We start from the raw sequence: 25366 nt of genomic DNA on the forward strand, positions 1-25366 counted from the left end.
CAAAAAGAATTAACCTAGAAGGTAACACACATGCATAGGAAATTAATGTGAGTCAACTCCCTGTATAGCTATCCTTATCTCAACTAGCAAAAACCCTTGTTCCTTCCTATTATTGCTTATACTCTCTCTTCAACAAAATTAAAGATAAGAGCAAAATAGTTTCTGCTGGGTATCGAGGGGGTTGGGGGGAGAGGGAGGGGGCGGAGTGGGTGGTAAGGGAGGGGGTGGGGGCAGGGGGGAGAAATGACCCAAGCCTTGTATGCACATATGAATAAAAAAAAGTATGATGGAGAAAAGACAGCCTCTTCAACAAATGTTGCTCAGAAAAGTGATTTATCTGCCTGCAAAAAACTGAAACTAGATCCATGTTTATCACCCTGTACTAGTATCAACTCAAAATGAATCAAGGACCTTAATATCAGACCTGAAACTCTGAAGTCAGTACAGGAAAGAGCGAGGATGTGGCGGAAAAGGAACCCTTGTACACTGTTGGAAGGAATGCAAGCTGGTGCAACCACTCTGGAAAACAATATGGAGGCTGCTTAAAAAAGTAAATATAGATCTGCCATATGATTCAGCAATCCCACTCCTAGGGATATACCCAAAGGAATGTGACTCAGGTTACTCCAGAGGCACCTGCACACCCATGTTTATTGCAGCGCTATTCACAATAGCCAAGATGCCCCACTACTGACGAATGGATTAAGAAAATGTGATATTTATACACAATGGAATTTTACTCAGCCATGAAGAAGAATGAAATCTTATCATTTACATGGAACTGGAGAATATCATCCTGAGTAAGGTTAGCCAGGTTCAGAAGGCCAAAACTCATATGTTCTCCTTCCTGCAGACTTTAGATCTAGGACAAAGGCAGTAATGTTGTTGGACTTGGGTCACACGCTAAGGGGAGAGCACATACTGGAGGAATGGGGATAGGCAGAAAATCCAAAACTTGAAAGTGTTTGATGTCCCCACTGCAGAGGAGCTAATACAGTAACCTTAAAACGACAGAGGTCAATATGTGAATGTGACTGGGAAGTAATGAAGAGGTCAGGTGGAGATGAATCAATTTGGGTTATAATACACTGGCACATGGAAGCAATGCTAGGAATCTCTCTGTATAGCTATCCTTATCTCAACTAACAAAAACGCTATGTCTTTCTTATTGTTGCTTATGTCTTCTCTTCAACAAAACTGGAGAAAAGGGAAGAACAGGTTCTGCCTGGAAGCAAGTGGGTTGGAGGGAAGAGGGAGAGAGTGGGGGCAGGGAGGAAAAATGACCCTAACAATGTATGTACATATGAATAAATGAATAAAGAAAAAAACACTTCTGTTCATCAAAAGAAATGGTCTCTAAACTGAAGAGAACACCCACAGAGTGGGAGAAAATATTTGCCAATTATACATCAGACAAAGGACTGATAACCAGAATATACAGGGAACTTAAAAAACTAAATTCTCCCAAAACTAATGAACCAATAAAGAAATGGGCACGTGAACTAAACAGAACTTTCTCAAAAGAAGAAATTCAAATGGCCAGAAAACACATGAAAAAATGCTCACCATCTCTAGCAATAAAGGAAATGCAAATTAAAACCACGCTAAGATTCCACCTCACCCCTGTTAGAATAGCCATCATCAGCAACACCACCAACAACAGGTGTTGGCGAGGATGCGGGGAAAAAGGAACCCTCTTACACTGTTGGTGGGAATGTAGACTAGTACAACCACTCTGGAAAAAAATTTGGAGGCTACTTAAAAAGCTGGACATCGATCTACCATTTGATCCAGCAATACCACTCTTGGGGATATACCCAAAAGACTGTTACTCCAGAGGCACCTGCACATCCATGTTTATTGCGGCACTATTCACAATAGCCAAGTTATGGAAACAGCCAAGATGCCCCACCACTGACGAATGGATTAAGAAAATGTGGTATCTATACACAATGGAATTTTATGCAGCCATGAAGAAGAACGAAATGTTATCATTCGCTGGTAAATGGATGGAATTGGAGAACATCATTCTGAGTGAGGTTAGCCTGGCCCAAAAGACCAAAAATCGTATGTTCTCCCTCATATGTGGACATTAGATCAAGGGCAAACACAACAAGGGGATTGGACTATGAGCACATGATAAAAGCGAGAGCACACAAGGGAGGGGTGAGGATAGGTAAGACACTTAAAAAACTAGCTAGCATTTGTTGCCCTTAATGCAGAGAAACTAAAGCAGATACCTTAAAGCAACTGAGGCCAATAGGAAAAGGGGACCAGGAACTAGAGAAAAGGTTAGATCAAAAAGAATTAACCTAGAAGGTAACACCCACGCACAGGAAATCAATGTGAGTCAATGCCCTGTATAGCTATCCTTATCTCAACCAGCAAAACCCCTTGTTCCTTCCTATTATTGCTTATACTCTCTCTACAACAAAATTAGAGATAAGGGCAAAATAGTTTCTGCTGGGTATTGAGGGGGTGGGGGGGAGAGAGAGGGGGCTGGAGTGGGTGGTAAGGGAGGGGGTGGGGGCAGGGGGGAGAAATGAACCAAGCCTTGTATGCACATATGAATAATAAAAGAAAAAAAAAAAGAAAAAAACAGAAAAACTCTCCACTTGCTACTCCCTAAATAAAGATCTGAGAACAAGAACTCTTGATCACAGTTGTATCCCTAATTTCTAGTATAGCATCTAGAAAATAGCAAATGTTCAAATGTTTCTGTTGTTCTAATAATCAGGTCAAAAAGACAAAGGTGCCAAATTCTGAAAATTTGCAGACACATCCACAAGTTAGATTAATGGTTTATAGTCAGTGAATTAATTTTTTAAAAAGAAAATAAATCAAATATTTAAAAGGCTTCACATGCAAAGAGTAAACTGTAAACTATGGCCAAAGTTTCAGAAAAATAAAGATACCTACTTCTTTCTCAATTTAATGACTACTTACAGATTTTTTTCTTTCTCTCAGAAGTATCCCAAAGATGAATCAATTTGGAGAATAATACATGTATATATGGAAATGTCACAATGAACTCCCGTGTATAATTATCATAAACTAACAAAAATGTCTTTTTTAAAAATGAAGGACAGGAAGGTAAAACAGGTCCTCTCTGGGGATGGGAACCGGTGGGGAGAAGGGAGGGAATAAGGAAAGGGTGAAGGAAGCCAATTATGGTGGAACTATCTTGTATTCATGTATGAAAATAGAACAATGAAACCTGTTGAAATAGTTTTAAGAAGTGGGAGGGAGATATAGGAGAAAGAGGATGGGGTAAATCTAATTAAGATATATTGCAAGCACTTATATAAATGTCACAATGTATCCTTAGTACAACAATAATATGCTAATAATAAAAAAGACAAATGATAGGAATGTAGCTCAGTGGTATAACACATGCCTAGGATACACAAGACTCTAGGTTCAATCTTCAGCACCTAAAAAACCAAAAGAAATAAAAAGACAGTGCTAGAAGCCTATAAACAAATGTAGCAAAGTTGCAGGATGTTTCTTTACATCAGTAGCAAAATACCTGAAAAAGAAATCACAGAAACAAAGTGCTGGGTGTAGTGTCTCAGGCCTGTAATCCCAGGTACTCGGAAGGCAGAGGTTTGCAGTTTGATGCCAGCCCAGGAAAAAAAAAAAATTAGCAAGACCCAATAAATATTCAGGGCATGGTGGCACGCACCTGTATTGTAAGCTGTGCAGGACGCATACATATAGGAATACTGAGGTCTGAGGCAAAATGCAAGACCCTATCCAAAATGTAACCAAAGCAAAAAGAGCTGGGGACGAGGGGCATGTTCTGTGGGTAGGGCACCCACCTAGCAAGCTCAAGGTTCTGAGTTCAAAACTCCAAAACTGCCAAAAAAAAAAAAAAAACAGGAAAGAAAGAAATCAAGGAGCCAATTCCATTTACAAAACTACATACACACACACACAAATCCCAAAATTCCTGTCTAGAGATTAAAAAGCATATTCAAATATGTACTTCTATAGTGATGAAAATTATAAAAAGTCAATTATTCTAAGTTAATTAAAAATTCTAAAATGGCTAATTATATATTTAATGGTTGAAAGATGAGTGGCTATGCATATATTAGCCTTCATTAAATATCGATTTAAGATTCCTAATGTGTTTTTACAACATGTAATTTTGAGAGCAAATTGTGTACAGCAGAAAACATTTGGTATCATAATAATTAATCTGATTTCTTTACAAACACAGAGCACAAGTCCACTGGTAAACGTTCAAATAATGTAGAGTAAACACATTCTAGACATCATATAATTTATTATTAAGGGCTCCAGAATCACAATTATTTAATTAAAACAAAACTGGCCTATTCCCAATTTGCATTATCTAAGTACTACTCTAAAGTATTGATGGTAGTACAACCACTTTGCACTTATTTCAACACCAAAATGTACCTTTTGCAGGGGAGCTGACGCCCTTTATGCTTTACTCCACAAGGAATCAAAACAAGAAAGGAATCTGAAAAAATGGGTGATATTACAAGAGAAGAAAAATAGTACTCAAAAAGTTTAACTATAAAAAGAAAACCCAAAGGGATTATAGATCAATTATTAGCAATAATAAGATAGTTTTAAAATAAATGGCTAAAACATCTATACATGGAAATTAACTATGTTTCCACTTATGGAAGCAAAAAGTAGAAAGCATAATTTAAAAGCAAGGCAACATTTAACACCTCCCCAAATACACACAAGCTCTCTAAAACTGTAAGGTACCTAAGAACAGATTAATGAAATAGTTTGAAACAAACAAGATTTTGTTTATCTTCTCGATCTTATTATAAAGAATTTACTGAACAAAACATCAAAATCACATACCATATAAATTTCATTATATTTAAAGGGTTTCAAAATTTTTTTTTGGTGGTACTGTGTTTGAACTCAGGGCCTCACACTTGCTAGGCAGATGCTCCACCACTTGAGCCACTCTGTCAGCCCTGTTGATTACATTTAAATTAAGAAAAGTCCTTTTTCTCAAAAGATATCATAATGAAAGTGAAAAGATATTTTCACTTACATAAATCTAAAAGTGATAAATATGGAAAGTCTATGATAACTGGCCATCTAATTTTCTCCAAAAATAGCTTTCACACAAATTAGCAAAGAACAAACCTATACACAAAATTCAGGGGTAGACACGAATAAAACTAAGCAAATACCTGTATTGAACAATGGTTTTGATCTATTTTAATGGCACACATAAATCTTTTGTGCCAGATGGAGATCAATAATGTAAATATATATTTTAAAAATCAGTAAATAAATACTTTGACCATAACCAATATTCCAAACAAACCATGATTGTTAATGATATATTAAACAGTGAGGATGGTAAGGAAGCTAAAGCATAACAATCTTGTTGACATTAACATGCTCAGTACTATTCAATAAATATTGAATCTTGCTGGGCACCAAGTTCTGTGGAATAGACAAACGGTAGAGGCACAGTCCCTGCTCCTTGGGCCTATAATTTAGTTGCAAGCAGTAAAATATATGTAGAGAGAGATATGTTATATTTACACCTAAATCTCAAATCAATCTGGCTTTCTCCATCTCCCTATCTCTAAACTACTAATATCTATTTCCTGGACCTCTGTAGTCTATTCTAATGATCTCTTGCATTCATTTCATTCTATCCCAGTGTATTTACTATACTGAAGGTAAACTAACATTTTTGAAATTCTAGAGGACTATGCAATCTTTGGAGAAACCACTGACTCTATATTCAGAAACAACAGGCACAGAGTTAGAAATAGGGATTTGTGTGAAAGCCCGCACTGAACAATGAAAGCCTTCATCTAACCTGCCTCTGTAGGCAGGTCCTACTTGCCATAGAGAATGAGAATTGATCTAGCAAGCACAAGGCCCTGAGTTCAAATCCCAGTGCCACCAAAAAAAAAAAAAAGGATGAAAGAGAGAATGAGAATTGATGACTAAGAACAATCAACTAGAACAACTTCCAGATACTCATATTTGGGGGTTCTCCCAAAGAAACCATCAGCTTGCAAAAGCATCTTTAAATGAAGTGCAGGAGATAAGCGATTGACTTTTCAGTGTCTCAGAAAAATAAAAGGAGCTATTTCACCCATAGACAAAATGCTATGAAAAGGGGAAAGGAGAACATGAAAAAGGTCTTATAAATTAAATATAACAAATGAAGAATACAGTAGAAAGAGTTGATGATAAAGCTAAGGAAATCTCTCAGAAAACAGAAAATAAAATTAGACATGAGATCCAAGAGTTCCAATATTCAATAAAACAGGGACTGGCAAGCCTTTTCTGCAAAGAAGAAGATGTAAACAGCTTAGGCTTTGCAGGCCATACGGCCTTTGTTGCAACTACTCAATTCTGCCTCTGTAGTGTGAAAGCAGCCCCAGAAATAAGCAAACAAATGGGACAAATGGAAACCAGATCTTTAGATTGAAAGGGTCCTACATAATGCATGTCACCATAAGATTTCAAAATACCCGGGATAAAGAGATCACAAGGCTCCCCAAAAGGGGGAGCAGGAAATGGGTCTTAGGCAGAGACTGGAAAATCAAATGATTCCATCTTTTGAATGAGTCACACAAAAGAACTGGGAGGTCCTCACTGTTGAGAGAGAATTCCAAATAGAATTCTACACCTAGCGAAATTAGCAATCACATGTGAGGGGAGAAAAAGGCATCTTTTAGACACACAATTACTTAAATATTTACCTCCTAAGTACTAAAGGATCTCTCCAATAAAACAACAGAGTAAATAAAAAATGAGGAAGACATGATATCCAGGAGAATAGCCACCTAATACAGCGGAGCAAGCATCCAAGGGGAGTCCCAGAGCTGCCGCTGTGCAGCAAGCCTACTGAGTAAGTCTACACGGGAACTGAAGGAAGAAGGGAAGGGATTTGGGAGGAAATTTTCAAATAAAAGAATGGAGCTGAGATAGCTGAGCACATACAGCATATGATGCAGACATGGGGCATTTTAACAAATACATAGAAAGCCAGGCAATTATTTAAATGAGATAATTATTAACATCAAAAAAAGTAAAGGGTTATACTGAATTTTGCCTCTTGGCTTGGTAGAAAACAGTATCTTAAAGTGAAAATAATGAGATAGAGAGTGCTAATTTAACCAAAGATTATATATATGCAATTACATGGGGCGGGGCAGGGAAAGTTAAGAGTTTCACCTGCCATGGCAAGAAGGGAAGCGATAACAATAAACACAATTAACTAGGAAATACCAGTGAATGTGGGGTACTTAGTAATAAAGAGTTACATATCAGGGAAAATGGCCAAAAGGATTCCCAATGTTTTCTTCCACTTAGGACTTGGAGAACTGCAGGGTGCTATAAACCCTCAACTGTATTTGGCTTTTTAAACTATGTTAGCACACTATTGTTAAATATTAGTTTAAGATAGTTAAAGTTTTATTTTTTAAAAAGCAAATAACTAATACAGTACTTGTAATACATAATCACAGATAGAAGATCCAAATCTTTCAAATTAAAAGGAGCTCTTACAAAAGACATCAATGTAATATAATGTATGTGAGAAACATAAATAATAATCAAGAAAGTATTGCCTAAGGCATATGTGAAAAAAGCTTACCCTTCAAAGCAAAACAACAGATTAAAACAGAAGTAGTATTATCTTAACCTACCAATAAGCAAAACTTTCAGAAATAGGTAACAAAAGTATTGTAAGGTTTTGAAAAATGCACTGATTGTGAGTGTAAGTTGAAGTATCACTCCTGGAGGAAAATAGTAACAAATATGTGTAGAAGGATCCAGCTACAAAGGCATGCAGAGCATTGCCACTTCAAAAATTCCAAATCCCAAATCCTCCAAAAGTTAGAGCTTTTGGCCTCATGTGATAGGTGCATTAAAATATTATACACAATTTCCTTCATTAAAAAAATTAACTTCAGACAACATGTAAAAGGTACATATGGACATAAATTAACTTCATTTAGACTTTGCCCCACCCAAAACACTTGGTCACAAGCAATTTGGATAAGGGATAGTCAACCTGTATTATTTTAGAAAGTTTTCTTAAGCCTTTCTTTTTCTAACTGACTTACCAGAAACAATATAGTACCCTTACCTGAACTGTACGTCCTGCATTGATATGCTCTTCATGTAACTTGTCCCAAATTCTGCATCGTTGGTACTATAAAAAAGAGGGAAAAGGTACTGAATTTTTCATCACTAGAGGATGACTTCCAGTGGCCACAAAAATCTTTACTCATCTACTCAAACACACCAGCTAAAGGAAATAGTGATTTAGTAGTGGTAATTAACTTTCCAAAGACCAGACAAAGTAGGAATTTTTTAACAGTAGCACATACAAAATTCTAGAAATGATAAAACAAACAAAAGTTACTTTATTTCACTGGAAAAGGATATGCATTTTGTTTATAACAAACTCACTGGACATGGAAAATACAAAGAATGAAAAGAGAATGTAGAAAAATAAAAAAGATTAATAACATTTCTTATATATAAGCAACTTTAAATTTCTTTCAATGACAGTATTAAATATTAAGAACTAAAAACTGAGTTAAAAGAAGGAAAAATTTTGAAATCAGACAAAGGGGAGAAGATGATGTTCACAGGAACAAAGATGAGAGCGATAGGAAGTCTTCTCGCCAGAAGACTGCAGAACATCATGAAAGTACTGGAAGACATCAGGCAACTCAACCTTGAGTTCTATATCCAGAACTTTATTTTGCAGGCAAAATAAAGACTTTTTTGAAACAGAAACACTGACAGAATTCATCATCAGTGGACAGATGTACTACAAGAAATGTTAAAGGAAGGTGAGGCATGGTGTCTCATGCCTATAATTCCAGCTACTTGGTAGGCAAAGATAGAAGGACCATGGTCCAAGGCTGGCCTGGGCAAAAAGTAAGAAACCCTATTTGAAAAATAACCAAAGTATCAGGGTCTAGAGGTATGGCTCAAATGGTAGAGTGTTTTCTTAGCAATAATTCAAACCTGAGTATTGCCCCCAAAAAAGAAAGAAAAGATAAAAGAAGTATTTCAAGATGATGGAAAATGATGCCTCACAGAAACCTGGTTCTACACAAATGAATAAAGAGATAAAAATAGTAAATATATAGGTAAATTAAAAAAATCTCTTTGAGGAGCTAGGGTGTGACTTACGTTGAAGAGCACAAGGCCCTGAGTTCAAACCCACCAAACAAAAATCTCCTTGAATGATAATACTATATAAATTCAAAATAACAACAATATATTAGTATATTATGGGGCTAGTAATAAATAAAGAAGTAAAATGTATAATAATAGGTCAAAGACCCTAGAGAGGAATTGGAAGCATAGTGTTAAAAGGTTCTTATAACACATATGAAGTGATATACAAGGCAGACTAATATGTTAAAGATGTATATTCTGAACTATACAGCAACTACTAAAAAATAAATACTTATACTTAGTGGTAAAGAACCATTCCCTAATATTCGGAAGGTAAAGAAGTCCGATCTCACCAGTCCTACTCAACGTCACACTGGAGGACCTAACCAGTGCAATAAAAAGTGTGTGTGTGTGTGTGTGTGTGTGTGTGTGAGAGAGAGAGAGAGAGAGAGAGAGAGAGAGAGAGAGAGAGAGAGAGAAGGGAGGAATGACAAGAGGGAGGGAAGAGAGGGAAGGAAGGTAAAGATTAGAAAGAAGAAATAGTTTGTCTTCACAAATAATGTTACTGACTACATAGAAAATACCAAAGAGTTTACAAAAAAGGTATACATAATTTCAGCAGGTGTCCCAATGACTGAAGACCATAAACTAAGGACTATGCACATAATAAAGATATCTACCCCAAAGGGTAGATAAAGAGTAATTCACCTCAGTATGCTTACCAAATATCAAAAATACAAAAGCAACAGCAAACACATTTAAATCCCATAAGTATTCTGAATCTAATACATCAGAAACTATTACCTAGCCAGGCACCAGTGGCTCACACCTGTAATCCTCACTACTCAGGAGACAGCAGTCAGAGGATCACAGTTCAAAGCCAGCCCAGGGAAATGGGTTAAGAGACCTTATCTCGAAAAAAAAAAATCACCAAAAAAAAGGGATGGCAGAGTGGCTCAAGGTGTAGGTCCTGAGTTCAAACCCCAGTACTGTTAAAAAAAAAACCTATTACCTGATAGTGCCTATGCTGACTGCCTAGGCAGGCTAATTCATTTGTCACACACTCCACTTCCAAGTATGCGCTTCCTGCATGCAAAGGTTTTTCTTGCAATATCAAAATCCTTTCAATGGTCTTCTGAGATTACAATTTCACTACCACAGTTACCTAAGAGCATGACATCTGCACATTTCCCATAAATGCTTAAGGCGTGGATGTTAAATCTGTGAACATTAACGTCTACTGCACAACTCTGTGTCAGATGGTGTGCTTGTATCCGATTGCAGATGGTATCAATCAGAGCACACTCCATGGGGAGTAACTGAACTGGACATCTCTTTTGAGGGGGGCAGCACTGGGGCTTGACACAGGGCCTCACACCTGCTAGGCAGCACTTACCACACTTAAGCCGCTCCACCAGCTCTGGGAGTGACTAAACTGGGATTTGAACAATAAACAATGTTTGAAACATGACAAACAGTAAGGTGTACATTGTTAATAGATGCTAATAGATATGACCATACTATTCAATTTCATGTTTTTCCACCTTCTTTATTGAGGAAAATGGTCTTCAAAGTAGAAAAATCTAAAATAAAACCATTAAGCGATAAATGATACTGGGTGTGATGGTTCATGCCTATAGTCCTAGCTACTGAGGATTGACACTCTCTGTAATGCATACAAGTACTCATTCACTTTTGTTAGAAGAACTCTATCTTAAGCTTATTAGATATTTAGCATATTCACTAATTTAGTGACCTTTGAGCAAGTAATTTAACTACTCTAAATATTTCTCCACCTAAAAAATGAAGACAGTGGTAATAACTAACCTAGAAAGCTACTGCAATATTAAATGCTATGATACATGAAAACCCCTAACACAGCACTCAATGAATGAAAACAGCTACTACTTTTGCTGTCATTTGTCACAGAGGAAATAGAAGAAATAACTGTCCCGATGACCTTATCTCTTATTACAATAAATTACAAGAAAAAAGAACAAAACAATCCAGATTCCTATTGCTTACTATACAATTTTATACCTAAATTAGGACAAAGTCTTAAAAGCTACTATTCCAGGCAGGCACTGGTGGCTCACACCTGCAATCCTAGCTACTCAGGAAGCAGAGATCAGAAAGACTGAGGTTCGAAGCCAGCCCCAGGAAAACAGTTCATGAGACACTGTCCTGAAAACACCCAACACTAAAAAGGGCTGGTGGAGTGGCTCAAGGTGTAGGCCCTGAGTTCAAACCCCAGAACCGCAAAAAAAAAAAAAAAAAAGGGAGAAAGTGATTTAATAATTTGTTGGAAATTTTTCAAAAAGTAAACCTTTAAATTTTTGGTTAAGTTGGGATCACCAACAAGCATATCTAAATAGAAAACACTGTTTATGTCTATATGCACAGTGGGACTAGAGCAGTAAGGTAAAACAGTGCTATAACTAAGCCAAAATACTGTGTTTGGGGAGGCTAAAAAAAAGACAAAACCAAAAAATAAAAATGGCTTTAATAGTAAATAGTTATTGTCTCATATACGAAGCAGTTTAGAAGTAAGAAGATAATTCCAGGGTAGTATAATTCAGAAACTTGCAAGATCCTAAGTGCCCAAGGTATATCTTTATGCTTTACTACTTTCAACAAGGAGTTTTTGTCCTCAGATTTGTCCCCTAATGGCTGCAAGAGGCCATTTCTTTTAGATCAACTAAAAGAAAGAGATGGTTCCTTCCATGTATATCTTTATAACAGAAAGAAAATCTTCCCAGAACTTTCTGTATTTCTAACACATTATCCCAGTCCCACAAGTCTTACTGGCCAGAAATATAGGACTATCTATTGTTCCTTGATAACCAAACATTGACAAAAAAGGAATTACCATGTACATCAGACCCACTATCATTCACCACCTGTGCCAGGTTTGCCTATCCTGAAACACAAAGAAAGGCAAACTAAATCCAGATTCTGTCAGAGTAAAGGAAAGAGGTGGGGAAAGGTGACTGAAAGATTAAAACAGATATTCACAGTCTAAGAGAGAAATAAAGACGATTTCATTATAATTACAAATCAACAAATAATAAGAACAGATAAATAACAAATAAGATTGATTATATCTGATTTTATACCATACAGTTCAGGCTTCATGCTGCCTAAATGGTTCGTGCTACCTATTTTCACTTAATTATATGCTGCCTCTTATCATTCTTTGAATATTTCCTATCTTATTTCTTTAACTGGACTGCAAATTTCTTGAGAATTGGAAATCTATTTTTATACATTCTTAATACTAATAACCTAAGAAAAACTCCTCATGAATGAGGCCTAGGGTTCAATCCCCAGCACTACAAAATAATAATAATAATAATAATAATAATAATAATAAATCATCTCCTTTCTCATTAAGCCTGACAGATTGAACACACACATTCATCTCTAGTCTTTTCCAAAATTCCATTAAATGACAACAAAGATTTTAAGAGGTATAAATTCAAATAATGAGAATGCAACAAAAGCATCAATAGACAAGAAATTTGAACAAAATTTTGGAAGCTGGAAAGAGTACAGACATGTTTCAACTGACCCAGCAGACCAAAGAAAGCAGAAGCCTAAGCCTGCAGGTAGGGAAAGACTGAGAAGTTGGCCATTCCTATACTCCAGAAACACAAAGTGATCAGATACCAGTTACCAAGTAATAAGTGAAAGTATGTGGTGGGCTGAAAAGCAAGATCAGTTGAAAGTTTATGTAAGGAACCATTAGTCTACCAGCTCTCCTCCTGTGTGCTGAAGCAACTGCCCTGTCCTGATCATCACAGAAGACAGCACTTGAGAAGGCAGCCTCTGGAGGGGTCAACCAGAGAAGCTAGGGATCCTGCACTCTAAGCCCATCAGAGGCAGGGATGAGACAATGTACCACAACAGCAAGATCAAGCCTGGCAAGGAATCTGAGTGGTGGTGAGCCTGTGTACCTCCTCCCCCACTTTCCTTCCCTTATCTCAGAAGGCTGGTCACAAAATTGATGCTGTATTTTTCCCTCCAATCTCCTCACTCCCAGCTCTGCCATACTTCCAATAAAATAATAAACAACCCAACAGTAGGAGACAGGAGGACTGCTCTCTCTGGAAACTGAATTGATACAGATACTGACAACTGGTGGTTCCCCATTAAAAGAGATCTTCATCTGTTCACATCCACCTCCAGGCAACAGACCTGTCCCTTACTACTCTGGTACCTACCTACACATAGACAAACACACTCATACACACATCTTCCAATTAGCACTCTTAAACATTAACAGCCAGCCAAGGAAAACGTATTATATTATATGCTAAGCCAAAAGGAAACAGACAGGGGTAGGGTGAGAAATAAAGAAAGAAAAAAAAGGGACTCAAGAAAAACAAAGACAAAGAAGCAGAAAACTTAAAAAATAATAATATCACCATAGAGAGATAATATGATACTGGATCCATAAAACAAGAATAAGACTCTTTGAAAAAAAAAAAGAGTATGTGTGTATGTTCATAGGTAGGTTATAAGCACATTGAGAGAAAAAAGAACAGAGGAAAAGTATGATACTGGTTATAACATCCAAGCTGGACTGTGGATGTGATAACTGGTAGTAGGATAGACATTTTACACAGAGATACACATAAAGAACACATCTTAAACAGAAGATAGGAACAAATTGAGATGTGAGAACAAGATAAAAAGAGCCTGGGTCCTTAACAACTACAGAAATGCCACTGCAGCCCAGGATCACACCCCTTACTGTGAAAGAAAAAAAAAAAAGCAAAACAAAAGCAATTACTAATACTCCATTATCTAATATTAATGCATTATCTAATACTCCATTAGGGGATTTTCTGCCACTTGCACCTTAACTATACAATACACCGTAAGTGTATAAACCCTACTCTTAAGTTTTTCCCAAAGTCTCTACAATATGAAGCAAAGAAAACTATGCTCCAAGCTTGCCATTCCTATTAACTATGCTTAAGTCTATCTTACATTAGCCAAGAAAGCTGAATGTTAACACTTCAACTTTCATGTGTAATAAAATGCAATGCTGAAGGACCTATGGAATACAGCCCAGGTGTCTACAGCACACTACTCTCATTGTTTTCAGATGTTGCAGAATCACTCTGCTAAAGGCTTACCTTCAATTTCCCTTCAGTCTGACTTTCTTCTTTTAAATTCATATTGGATGACTGATGGCCAACATAATAAATATTTTATCTTTCTACACCTTTCCAAGAAGAATATGCCTTTTTGAAAGTGAATACTGTTAGACACCTGGAATCCAAGCTTAGTTCTTAACTCTTCTGCCCAGAATGAGCACTGCAGCTTTTGAACGTGATTACATTGCCATAACATATCTATCAAAACATGCTATTCACAAACAGAAAGTGAAATGATCAAGGACATGAAATAAAACATAGACCAGAATGGGCTTAATTACTTGGCTTAAGACAACATTGCCTATAATTATTCTGATAAGGTGTAAAAGCTTTACAATAAGTAAAAACAATCACAAAAGGCTAAAGGAAAATGTTCAGGCAGAGAGGGGTCAATGTAAGTAACTCTGAGATAATTTTCTTATGATGTCTGGCACAACTAATCAAGTCAGTCAGCAACAGACCCACTCCTATCCCTGATTACCTTTCTCCCAGGGTTCTGACTTTGCCATTGATGCCTGATTGGATCATACATACAGGTGGATTTAAAGGTAATGATAGCAGGCATTTTTGTATAGAATAACTGTAAGGAGAGAGAAAGCTAAGACATGCAAAGTCTTAAAGTAAGACAATAAAGGGAAGAAATGGCCTTAACAGACCAAGGTTCACTTGCTTCTACATTTCAGAAATAATTCATCGCCAAATTCTCATCATCTTTATAAGGTTTGTTTCAAAATCCTGAACTCTTTGTATCCATCATAGCGAGAATACCCAGTTCATGAGAAACAACTTCTGCTTATTAACAGATGCTTAAAAGCTACAGCATCACTACTTACGGGAAAAGAAGAAAAAAATTCAGAGATGAAATACTAATCTTGAATTCTAGAGAATACCTTCATATTTGCATTGAAATTTTCCATTTTAGTGTTTTTGGAACTTAGTTTCTATATTTTTTAAAGAACTTAAATACTACAAAGACATTATACTATCTGTGGAAGAAAATGGTACTTTTCTTATTTGTGTAAGCTACTCAGTTGAATGTGATGAACAGAGATTATAGTGAAAGGCTTAATGACCATATTCACATCAGTAAAAACACATAGCTGAAAACTTGTATTGAGAGGGCTGGAGGTGTGGCTCAAGCAATAGAACACCAACTTTGCAAGCACAAAGCCCTAAGTTCAAACCTCCTAATCACTCCCAAAAAATTACAATGGGGAGACAGGCTATTGAAGGAAGAAATACCACTGAGCTGTTCCACAGTAAGTAAGACAACAGACTGTGACAAATCAATGCTCAATACTCAGCAAACTTGTGGTTGCTATAAATGCCACAACCACAACCGCTGCACCAGACCCTGTGCAGGGCAGGTGCTACACAAGTTCCACCACCCTGAGACTACTTCGTCTTCCCTCTATCTATTTCCTCAACTGACCTAGGCAGTATTTCTCAATTCTGGGCTTTCCTCAAAGAGAAGCAGCGAGTAAGGAAATTCCCTCATATCACAGAATGATTTACTTCTTTAATATATGTGCACCTGAAGAGGACAGAAGTTACTGATAGGCATATACTCAAGATTCAAAACACTTGCCATGGGGCGAATGAAATTAAGGAAGGTCCATTACCCAAAGTTCCCCGCCTTCACATTATGGTGCACTATCAAATAGTTTGTACTTTAATTACTAAGTGCCTAAAACCTCAACATGTGCAATTTAAAAAGTATAGACTGTATTCTTATATTACTTCCTCAAAAAAGAAGATATGAAAGATAATTTGCAGAACAGAAATATCAGCTTAAATGTCTATGGCATATCACCCAGTACATGTCCAATCTTATCTGATCTTGGAAGTTAAGCAGTGTTAGGTCTTGGATGAAACACCAGCTTTTAAAAAATGAATAATGCTGCTAAAAAACAGGACCTAGGTGTCTTAACAAAGCCTTTTGTCTAATATTCTCAACATAGCTAAAATACGCAACAAATATAAATCAGATGATAGAACTTTCTTGTGGTAGAAATGAAAAAGAGTTCACCTTCTCAATATTTATCTGGTGCTTTCTTAACCTCTCCAGGTCTGTTGGGATTACTATCTTCGTGAATTTCTGGAGAGCTGGTTCAAGACGGCGTAATGTCACCTTTTCTTCATCTTCAGACATCCTAAAAATTGTTGTGTCACTTCCACTTTCAACAACTGTCTTCTCCACTCATACAGAAAAGCCTAAAATGGAAATATTTCTTTAAGAATGCTTTTAAATCAGTTCCATAATCTTTAAAAGTTAACAATCAGGTTGATTGCCACTTATTCTAAATACATATTCAACTTCATGCTGAAATGTAATGGCTTGGCTTTCCTTTATTAAACAATGTATTTTAAAATCCTTTTCTCTTTTTGAAAGTTATATATATATATATATATATTCACTCTAGAATGTTTAGTAAATATAAACAAATGAAAAGAATTTAAAAAATAACAATGATCTATACACTGTTAGTTAAGTACTCTTTACATTTTGGTGAATGTCTCCCCAGGCCTTTTTCTATATAAGTATGTACATAAATACCATTTAAAATACTGAAAGTAATAGTCCAAATTTTGGTTCCTGATATACCTTGGATTTTGAACAACCTTTTTTAAAGGTATCAAATGGAAAAACTTGAAGGGAAAATTTCATTCTTAACACTTCTGCTTGTATCAAATTCTACTTCCTTTCTGTGTGTATGGTACTTGGGTTTGAACCCAGGGCCTCACGCTTGCTAGGCAGGTGCTCTACCACTTGAGTCACTCCACCAGCCCTGAAATTCCACTTCTAATGTCCCCATAACAACTATATAATTAGGTACTTCAAATATATTGTAACAGAATATGGAACTCTTCTCTTCGAGATACTTTAAAATTTCTTTTCCCTCTCTGACCAGAATTGTCTACAACTGACACAAATAACCAGTGACAGAACTGGATTCAGGTTTCTTGAGATACAACAGGGTGCTTTTTATACTTCAACAGTTACTGACCAGTATTCCAGAATGCCAAGGATATATCTTTGGGGTCAGGAGGACAGGGTAGGAGCTGGAAATGAGAAAGCCCCAGGACCACACATTGGCTTTAATTGAAGAAAATTTACTTCTATTTTATAAATTGGAGCTTTTCAGATCTTTTAGGAATAGTGGCCCCACTCTTAGCCAGACCTGCCTTCATGCCATCTCATTAGCACAACCTTTCCCATATTAAAAAAAACCAAAAAACTAACTTGACTATGGCAATCCCATTGTTTTTTTTTTTTCTTTTTTTTTTAGCACAGGGTTCATAGGAGAGTCACATATTGACTTTTTGAGTCTCTGAATCTTTAGAGTCCACTGTTTTCAGGAGATTTTCAAAGCAATCTATCATCCCCACTTATGAACTACTCCTCTAAATAATGTTATATTTTCTCCTTTTTTCCACAGTTGAAAATCCTGCAGTATTGATTATAAAGACTGTTTTCACTACCTATACACTAATAACTTGACTCTTAAGTCTGATACAACTCCCAAGTAAAAGCAGAAAATTTACAGGCACCCAAAACAAAGACTGTGAAAGTGCCACAAAAATGAATGGGAATTGGAGACACATGGGAAAGTCTGTTGTCAAAACAAATAGTCCACAGATTCAAAAACAGGAGAATTAATAATTAAGGGGCAAGAGATAAAAAGTGATCCAAAAGAAAAGCAATTGAGGTATATGTTTAAATATCCAAAGATACAGTACTCTTAAAGGAAGAAGTACTCTTAAAAATTTGGAAAATATGTGAAACAGTAATAAGCCAATCTGAATATAAACCAAGTAAAAATTCAAGAATAAAAATCTCAAAAGATTAGCTAAACAGGAAATTATATAGCTAAAGAGAGAATTACTGAATGGAAGATATCACTCAGATCACAGAATAATAAAAAGATGAAAATATAAAAAAGATAAAGGAAATAAAAGTAGAAGTTTTAAGTGTAGTTTAAAAATCTGTTATAATGACTGTGGGGAGACAGAGGCAGGAGGATCTTGAGTTCAAGCCCAGTCTGGGCTACATAGCAAGACCCTGTCTCAAAAATACCAAGGACTGGGATGGTAGCTCAGTGGTAGAATGCTTGCCTGGTATGCACAAGGCTCTAGATTCCATCCCAGCAATGAAAAAAAAAGATAAAATCTGTAATGAACAGTTAAGGGAATTACCAGAGAGTGAATTGTGAGCTCACCAAACAAAGATTCAGTGTAGACTTTGTCTTTGTCAAATGAACTTAAAGGAACAGTTGCAGTTCAAATTGGAGTGGAAGGGCCTGCATTGTTGCTCTATACCTGGTTGTTGCTGTTTACATTCCTTTGTTGAGCCTACATTTCATAAGCTTTTCATCAGGTCAATGTTGGACACTTCTGCTTCAAGACAGAATTTATGCCATCCCTACAGGCAACTGGCTTGTCTGTTCTGTCTTTTTTCCATGATTATATATACTGCCTCATCTTGACTTATTAGAAAAAAACTACAAAAATAAATGTTTTGTGGTTTATTTAGAAATAATACAGAAAAGATTGCTGTTATTTTTGGTGAAAAAATCAATTTTGTATAGTTTATTTCAATCTAAATAAAATGTGAATTTTCTTTAAAAAAAAAAAGGTAAAATGACAAGCTCAGTAACAAATAGAAAAGAATAAAGAAAATGTAAAAGAAAATTAAGACATAAAACCTCACCTTGAAAAGCTCCAAGCTCCAAGTAGTATAAATAAAAAGTATACTTACCTAAGCACATGGAAAGGAAATCACAGAGAACATCAAGGACAAAGAAAAAAATCTTTAAAAGCAATCCAGAGATAAGACAGATAAACAGAAGACAGATAAATGAAAACAACAAAAGCAGCAAACTTTTCATCAAAGTACTATACCAAAAGATAGGAATACTTTCAAAGTGCTGAGGGAGTTGGTACATATCCAGGTAAATTACCATTTACAGTGAAGGCAAAATAATCATTCAGACATTCAAAGACTGAGAGAGTTCATTATCAACCTCCTCATGAAAGAAACTACTGAAAGGCACATATGTATATGTATGTGTGTATGTGTGTGTGTGTGTGTGTGTGTGTATTAAACTAGGGAGTCTTTTATTAATTTTTGATACACCTTGGAATCCCTGGTGTCTAATATGGTATCTGGCAGGTAACATGTGGTCAATAAGTATTTACTGAAAGGTAGAATTCCCCCCTTTTCAACCTCAAAATAGAAAATGCTATAAAGTACTCTATAAGGCATATTTTAACAATAAGAAAATAAACCCAAAGGACTAGAATGATAAGAAATGATTAATTTATATTCCTTACATTTAAATACACTATTACTAGACAAAGTATGAAAAATATAAAGAAAATAAAGGAAATAAAAGGTAATATAACAAGCTCGATAACAAATAGAAAAGAATAAAGAAAATGATAAAAGTTAAAGAAAACATGCTGAAAAGTTTTCATCAAAAACTTTTTTTGAATAGCATGACATGATTAAGTATAAGAAAAATGTTTCTCCTATGCAACTTTTTACAGCAGCATAGTATTACATTATGGAACAATCTAATCAGCTATTGTTAGCTATTTAGATTTATCCGAATTTTCCACTATTATAAACTATATTACAATACTCTCCTTACTCGTAAATCCATAGTACTACGTATGATTAGTTTTTTAAAATAAAATAAATACCCAGAAGTGGAGATTAGGTAGATACATTTTTAAAGTTTTTTTTTAATATACACATTACCAAATGCACCACAAAGGTTGTGATTATTTGCATTCCCACCAGCCAGCAAGATATCAAAATCTCCATTTCTCAATATTTCAACCAACTTACTTGGTGTTATCATTCTTCTTAGACATTTGATTGGTGAAAATAAGGTCTCATTATTGCTTTAGTATGCATTCCTTACATTACTAATGGCACTGATATATTAGTTTTTTGCATTTCTTCTTTCATGAATTGCTGCTCATGCTATGCATCTATTTTACTACAGGAATGCCTATTTCTTGCTAACTTATGAGTCTGTTATAGCTGGGAATGGTGGTACACGCCTATAATCCCAGCACTCAGGAAACTGAGGCAGGAGGATCTTGAATTTGCAGTTACACAGCAAGACCAAATCTCAACAAATATAAATAAATAAATAAAGAGAATCTGTCATATGTTAAATACGTCAATTATTAATCTAACATAACATTTCATGCCTTTTGTGCTTTCTCCTATCATGTAAGTTATATACTATAGGGAGATACCTTGATGTTTACTATCATTCTAATTAAAAGCGCTTTTTTGAACATACCTGTTGCTCAACAGGTGCTCCCTTCACCATTTCTAATCTTACCATTCTAGTCAAACAACACAATACATATGGCACATGACAACACAGCCTTTAGACTTCTTCTCCTGCAAGTTACCACCAATGAATATATCTAAAACATGTTCCTCCTCTGAGTCAAACCTTCAATAGTTCCCTGTCATCTGAGTAGATCCATCCTAGCTCTCCAAATATTACCTCCCTATCTCAACTTAGAGCTTTGCAATGATGGTTCCTCTGTGGAGACAAACTTTGACACCCATCTGCCTCTAAACCTTATGTATCATTTACCATATGAAATACAATTCACACAACTAAGCCTTCTCTCCCACTAATCAATTTGTAGTGCACTCAACAATCCCTTATTATGAACTATTTGCTTTCTTTTTACTGTTGCCCTACAGTGTTATAATAGCTTGCTTTCGTGAGTTCCAAAAGTGGTATTTCCAGATTGGTTATATATGCCTCTGCCGCTTGGCTTCATGTGTGTAAGGAAAACCTGCTACCCTTGCAGGGCAATTTCTCAGAAGACAATCTGCCCCAAGAACACAGGGCCTCTTCCACATGAGACCCTGTGTTCAAACTCCAGCAGTGCCAAAAAAACAAAACAAAACAAAACAAAAAATCCCAAACCAAGATACTCTTCCAAGTCATGGTCTTCTTTTAGCAAGCATTTTTTCTAATTTTCTCTATCATTTTCTATTTTATAAAATTCCTATATGAAAGTAATAGCCTAACATTAAAATTATTGCAGACACCATGATGTCAGAAACAGAATGTTGTTTTGCAGTGGATGTGATACTGATTCAATATGAAAATGTGGTTTAGAAGTGTGACTGGGCCGGGTGCCGGTGGCTCATGCCTGTAATCCTAACTACTCAGGAAGCAGAGATCGGGAGGATCATGGTTCAAAGCCAGCCCCAGGAATATATTTTTCGAGACGCTATCTCGAAAACTCCATTAAAAAGGGGGGCGGGGGGGCTACAGAGTGGTCAAGTGGTAAGAGAACCTGCCTAGCAAGGGTGAGGCCCTGACTTCAGACCCCAGCGCTGCCAAAAAAAAAAGTATGTCTGAATAATGAACAAAAAGCATATTTTGACATTTCCTGACTTTTCAGTCATAACATTGGAACATATTTCAGATACACTTAAAACGTGAGGATAAAAATGCATTTACATTAAGATCTCCCCTGTGTAAAATATGTCTAGGAAAAAGACAAAACAAAATATACAAAAATGGCTAATTTCTAAAACTTCTATGGAGTTGTTATATTTTTAGCATTCAGAAAAAAGTGTAAAATATTTGGGATGATGGAATTATTCTGTAATCATGACTATGGTGGCAGATATACAACTATATACATTTGTTGCAACCCATAGAAATGTATACTATAAAGAGTGAATATTACTAAAGTTATATGTAAATTCACTAAAAGTGAATGAATATACAATTTAAAATAACTAGGTGCAGGGAAACCCAAAATGAAACATAAACTATCAAAAATAAGATTGTATTACACACAGAAAGAAGTTGGGAAGAAAGTGATCTCAGTAACATCAGAAAATAATATTTTAACTAAAGACAAAACCAACCACACTGTATGCTAGTAAGATTGCTTCTCTCCGGGGCACAGGTTAGAAATTTGAAAAATTTATGTGTATACCAGGATTGAATAAATAAGGAAATATTTCACAGAATATGAGAGCCAGATGTCTCACTGTCAAAGAAAGAAGTTACAAATAAGGGACAAAAAACTAGAATGAACTTGGTGGTGATAGAAAAGAATCAGTTACTGGGCTGAACTTTTGTTTTTAAGAAATATACAGGTAGATACAGAAATAAGTATAGGTCTTATATGCTTGGGTGTGAATATACATATACTGCTGTCTTCTGCAAGGCTCTAAAAGCAATGACATTCCAGAAGCAATGACTGCACCTATGGCACAGATTTTGGTGTCTAAATACCATTTTCAAAAAACAAAGAAAAAAGAAAACAAAAAAGAAGAAAGACAGACACCAGAGGTTCTTGGAGATATGGTTGATTCCAGGGCCAGGGCAGGGATAACACAAAATGAGTGTGGAACATCTTATGGTCTCAGAAAGAAAGTTCTCAAAAATTGAAGGAGGCATGTCAAAGGGGTACAGAAAGCAACCTGAAAAAACCAAATCTCCCAAGGTCAAAACTGGAACAATTTGAGAGATAAAATATATACAAAAAAAACCCAGGGCACTCAAGGGGTAGAGCACCTGCCCAGAAAGTGTGAGGTCCTTAGTTTAAATCCCAGTACTGCAAAAAAAAAAAAAAAAAAAAAAAAAAATTTACTGAAGGCAAATTTCAATGGATGCTAAATTTAGCAAGAGAAAGTTTGAGAAGATACAGGATGTTTGCATAGTTTAAAAGTTTCCCCCTAATTTATCAATTATAAGTGAGAAAATAGTATCTTTGCATTGGAGAATCCCAGCAGATGTCATCTTGACCAAGTGATCAAGATTAACATCACAAGCAACAAGTCATATCATACATCCTGATAGGATAAACTAAAAAAGGGGTATACATTTGTGGTATTCTTAACAAAATACATAACCATAATCTAATCATGACAAACTGTTGGACAAATCCATTTGAGGGATACTACAGGATAGCTAATCAAGGTGGTTCAAAAATATAAAGGTCATAAAAGACATGAAAAGATTGTCACAGACTGGAAAAGATAGCAAAGCCATGTCAACTTAATGCAACGTAGAGTCTTAGGTTAGATTTCAGAACACAGAAAAGACATTACTACTAAGAAATGATGGGGAAGAGGGGGGCATAAGGGAGAATGATGGAGAGGGTGAATTCAACTATGATATATTGTAATAATTTTTGTAAATGTCACAATGTACCCCTGGTACAATAATATAATTTAAAAAAAGAAAGAAATGATGGACTCAGAAGAAAGGCATTCTGTTAACAGAACTGTTCTAATATTAATTTCTTGCTTTTCATGATTGTAGGGATGGTATGTTGGGAATCTGTAAAGAATTCTGTCCAGGCACAGGTGGCTCACACCTGTATTTGGGAGGCTGACATGAGGAGGATTGTGGTTCAAGGCTAGTCAGGGGAAATAGTTCTCCAGACCGTCTCCAAAATAACTACAGCAAAATGCACTGGCGATGTGGCTCAAGCAGGAGAATGCCTGCTTTGCAATCATGAAGCCCTGAGTTTAAATCCCAGTCCCACCAAAACAAAACAAAACCTGTAACTTTTGCAATTTTTCTACAATTGTGTAATTATTTCAAAATAAGGGTTTTTTAACTGTACAAAAATTGATGTTTCATAGAAGACACGTAGAAACATTTAGAAGCCAAAGAACTGCAGCCACTGTCACGGCACTAATACTAGAAGCGAGAGGTAGCATGTGTGTGCCAGGTGCTTTACGAACTTGATCACTGAACTGCTTTACAACTAATATTAGATGGGTATCATAATACTCATATTCCTGATGAGGACAAAGTACTCAAAGGTTAAGTAAATTACTCAAAAGATTATTTATAAGAGAAAGGCTCACGTCCCAGAAAAAGTCCAAAATTTGAACGGGTGGCAACACCAACCCCCCCAAAATAATAAACACCGTCCATCAGCCTAAATTGGACATTTTGGTGGCACCGACGTCGTCAGCACGTCGCTTTGCGCTTCTGCCAGATCCAAGATGTCCTGAACTTGGAGAGGAAAGTCAAGGCCCCTGGTCCCACTGTATGTCCCCTCACTCTAAGTCTCGGATACCCAAAAGGAGGGGGCTGGGTGTAGGACCTTGTGCGAACCTCCCAGTCTGGCTGACAGGAGGCTCCGGCCCCCGGCTCCCGGTCCTTCCCTGTGTCCCCGGACGTCACGTCATCCCTCGCAGTGTCACTCACGGCGCACCTGGGCCACAACACCAACTGCGCCCACCACCAAACAGTGGGGCATGCTGGCTCCCCGGACTCAGCCGCTGGCGACCCTGACAACTCGGAACCCACGGTGCGCCTCGGGCGGGGCAGGCGCGGGAAACTTTTCCACCCTCGACCCCAGGAGGCCAAGACGCTCTTCGGGTCCGGTCCGCGGCCTCCCTACACTCGCTTAGAACAGCTGGTCCAAAACCGAAACCCGGGAGGAGCCCCCCTCCCCCGGATGCTCGCACTTCCGGTCTAATGCTCCGTTCCCCGACTGGCGCCTCTCCCTAGCGTCGGGACTGCCTGGCTCACCTTGCCCGTCAAGGCCCAACGCCCCCGAGGCTGCCCGGAGAAAGCCCCTTACCTCCGGCTGGGGCGCTCGAGGCTCGGTGCGCACAGCGCAGGCGCGGGCGGGGAGGGGCAGGGGTCGTCGTCAGGGGCGGGGCGTCGTCAGGGGCGGGCCTATTTGGCCCCCGCCCCCTTCCGACCCAAGGAGCTGGCGGAAGGGGTGTGGTGCGTGCGCAGGGCATGCAAATACCTAGGCCGCTCTGGACCAAGCAAACCTTTTTAAAAAGTGATCTTGCTTTACATTGTGGGGTTGTGACGCTGTAGTCAGGAGGAAAGGACGTCAAGCACTTTTTAGGATCTTTTTTGTGTGTTGTGTTTAAAAACAATTAACATAGTTCCCTCTGTTCTTCTGTGTGTTCTTAGCTCTTTACAAGTGCAGAATAGGTTGTGCCTTCCCCTTCACTCTCCAAGCCTGGGGAGGCAAACTGGGCAGGA

General features: G+C 37.0%; 1 protein-coding gene across 4 annotated transcripts in view; it reads right to left on the reverse strand.

The window, feature by feature from the left end:
- Stx17 (syntaxin 17) overlaps positions 1–25028 on the reverse strand; it is a 59487-nt gene extending 34459 nt beyond the window's left edge. Inside the window, exons 1-3 of one of the 4 annotated variants that reach the window (XM_074051382.1) lie at positions 24948–25028; positions 16366–16550; positions 8123–8188 (exon numbers count right to left, since the gene is read on the reverse strand). In XM_074051382.1, coding sequence (XP_073907483.1) covers positions 8123–8188; positions 16366–16488 — 189 coding nt within the window. In that variant the 5' untranslated portion in view covers positions 16489–16550; positions 24948–25028. Of the gene's footprint in view, positions 1–8122; positions 8189–16365; positions 16551–24464; positions 24490–24575; positions 24860–24895 lie in introns of those variants that run through there. The other 3 variants (XM_074051381.1, XM_074051384.1, XM_074051383.1) reach the window with 3 other exon arrangements.
- Between the last annotated feature and the right edge of the window lie 338 nt (positions 25029–25366).

Source organism: Castor canadensis, chromosome 13 (genome assembly GCF_047511655.1).
Source record: "Castor canadensis chromosome 13, mCasCan1.hap1v2, whole genome shotgun sequence".
NCBI classification, from domain to species: Eukaryota; Metazoa; Chordata; class Mammalia; order Rodentia; family Castoridae; genus Castor; species Castor canadensis.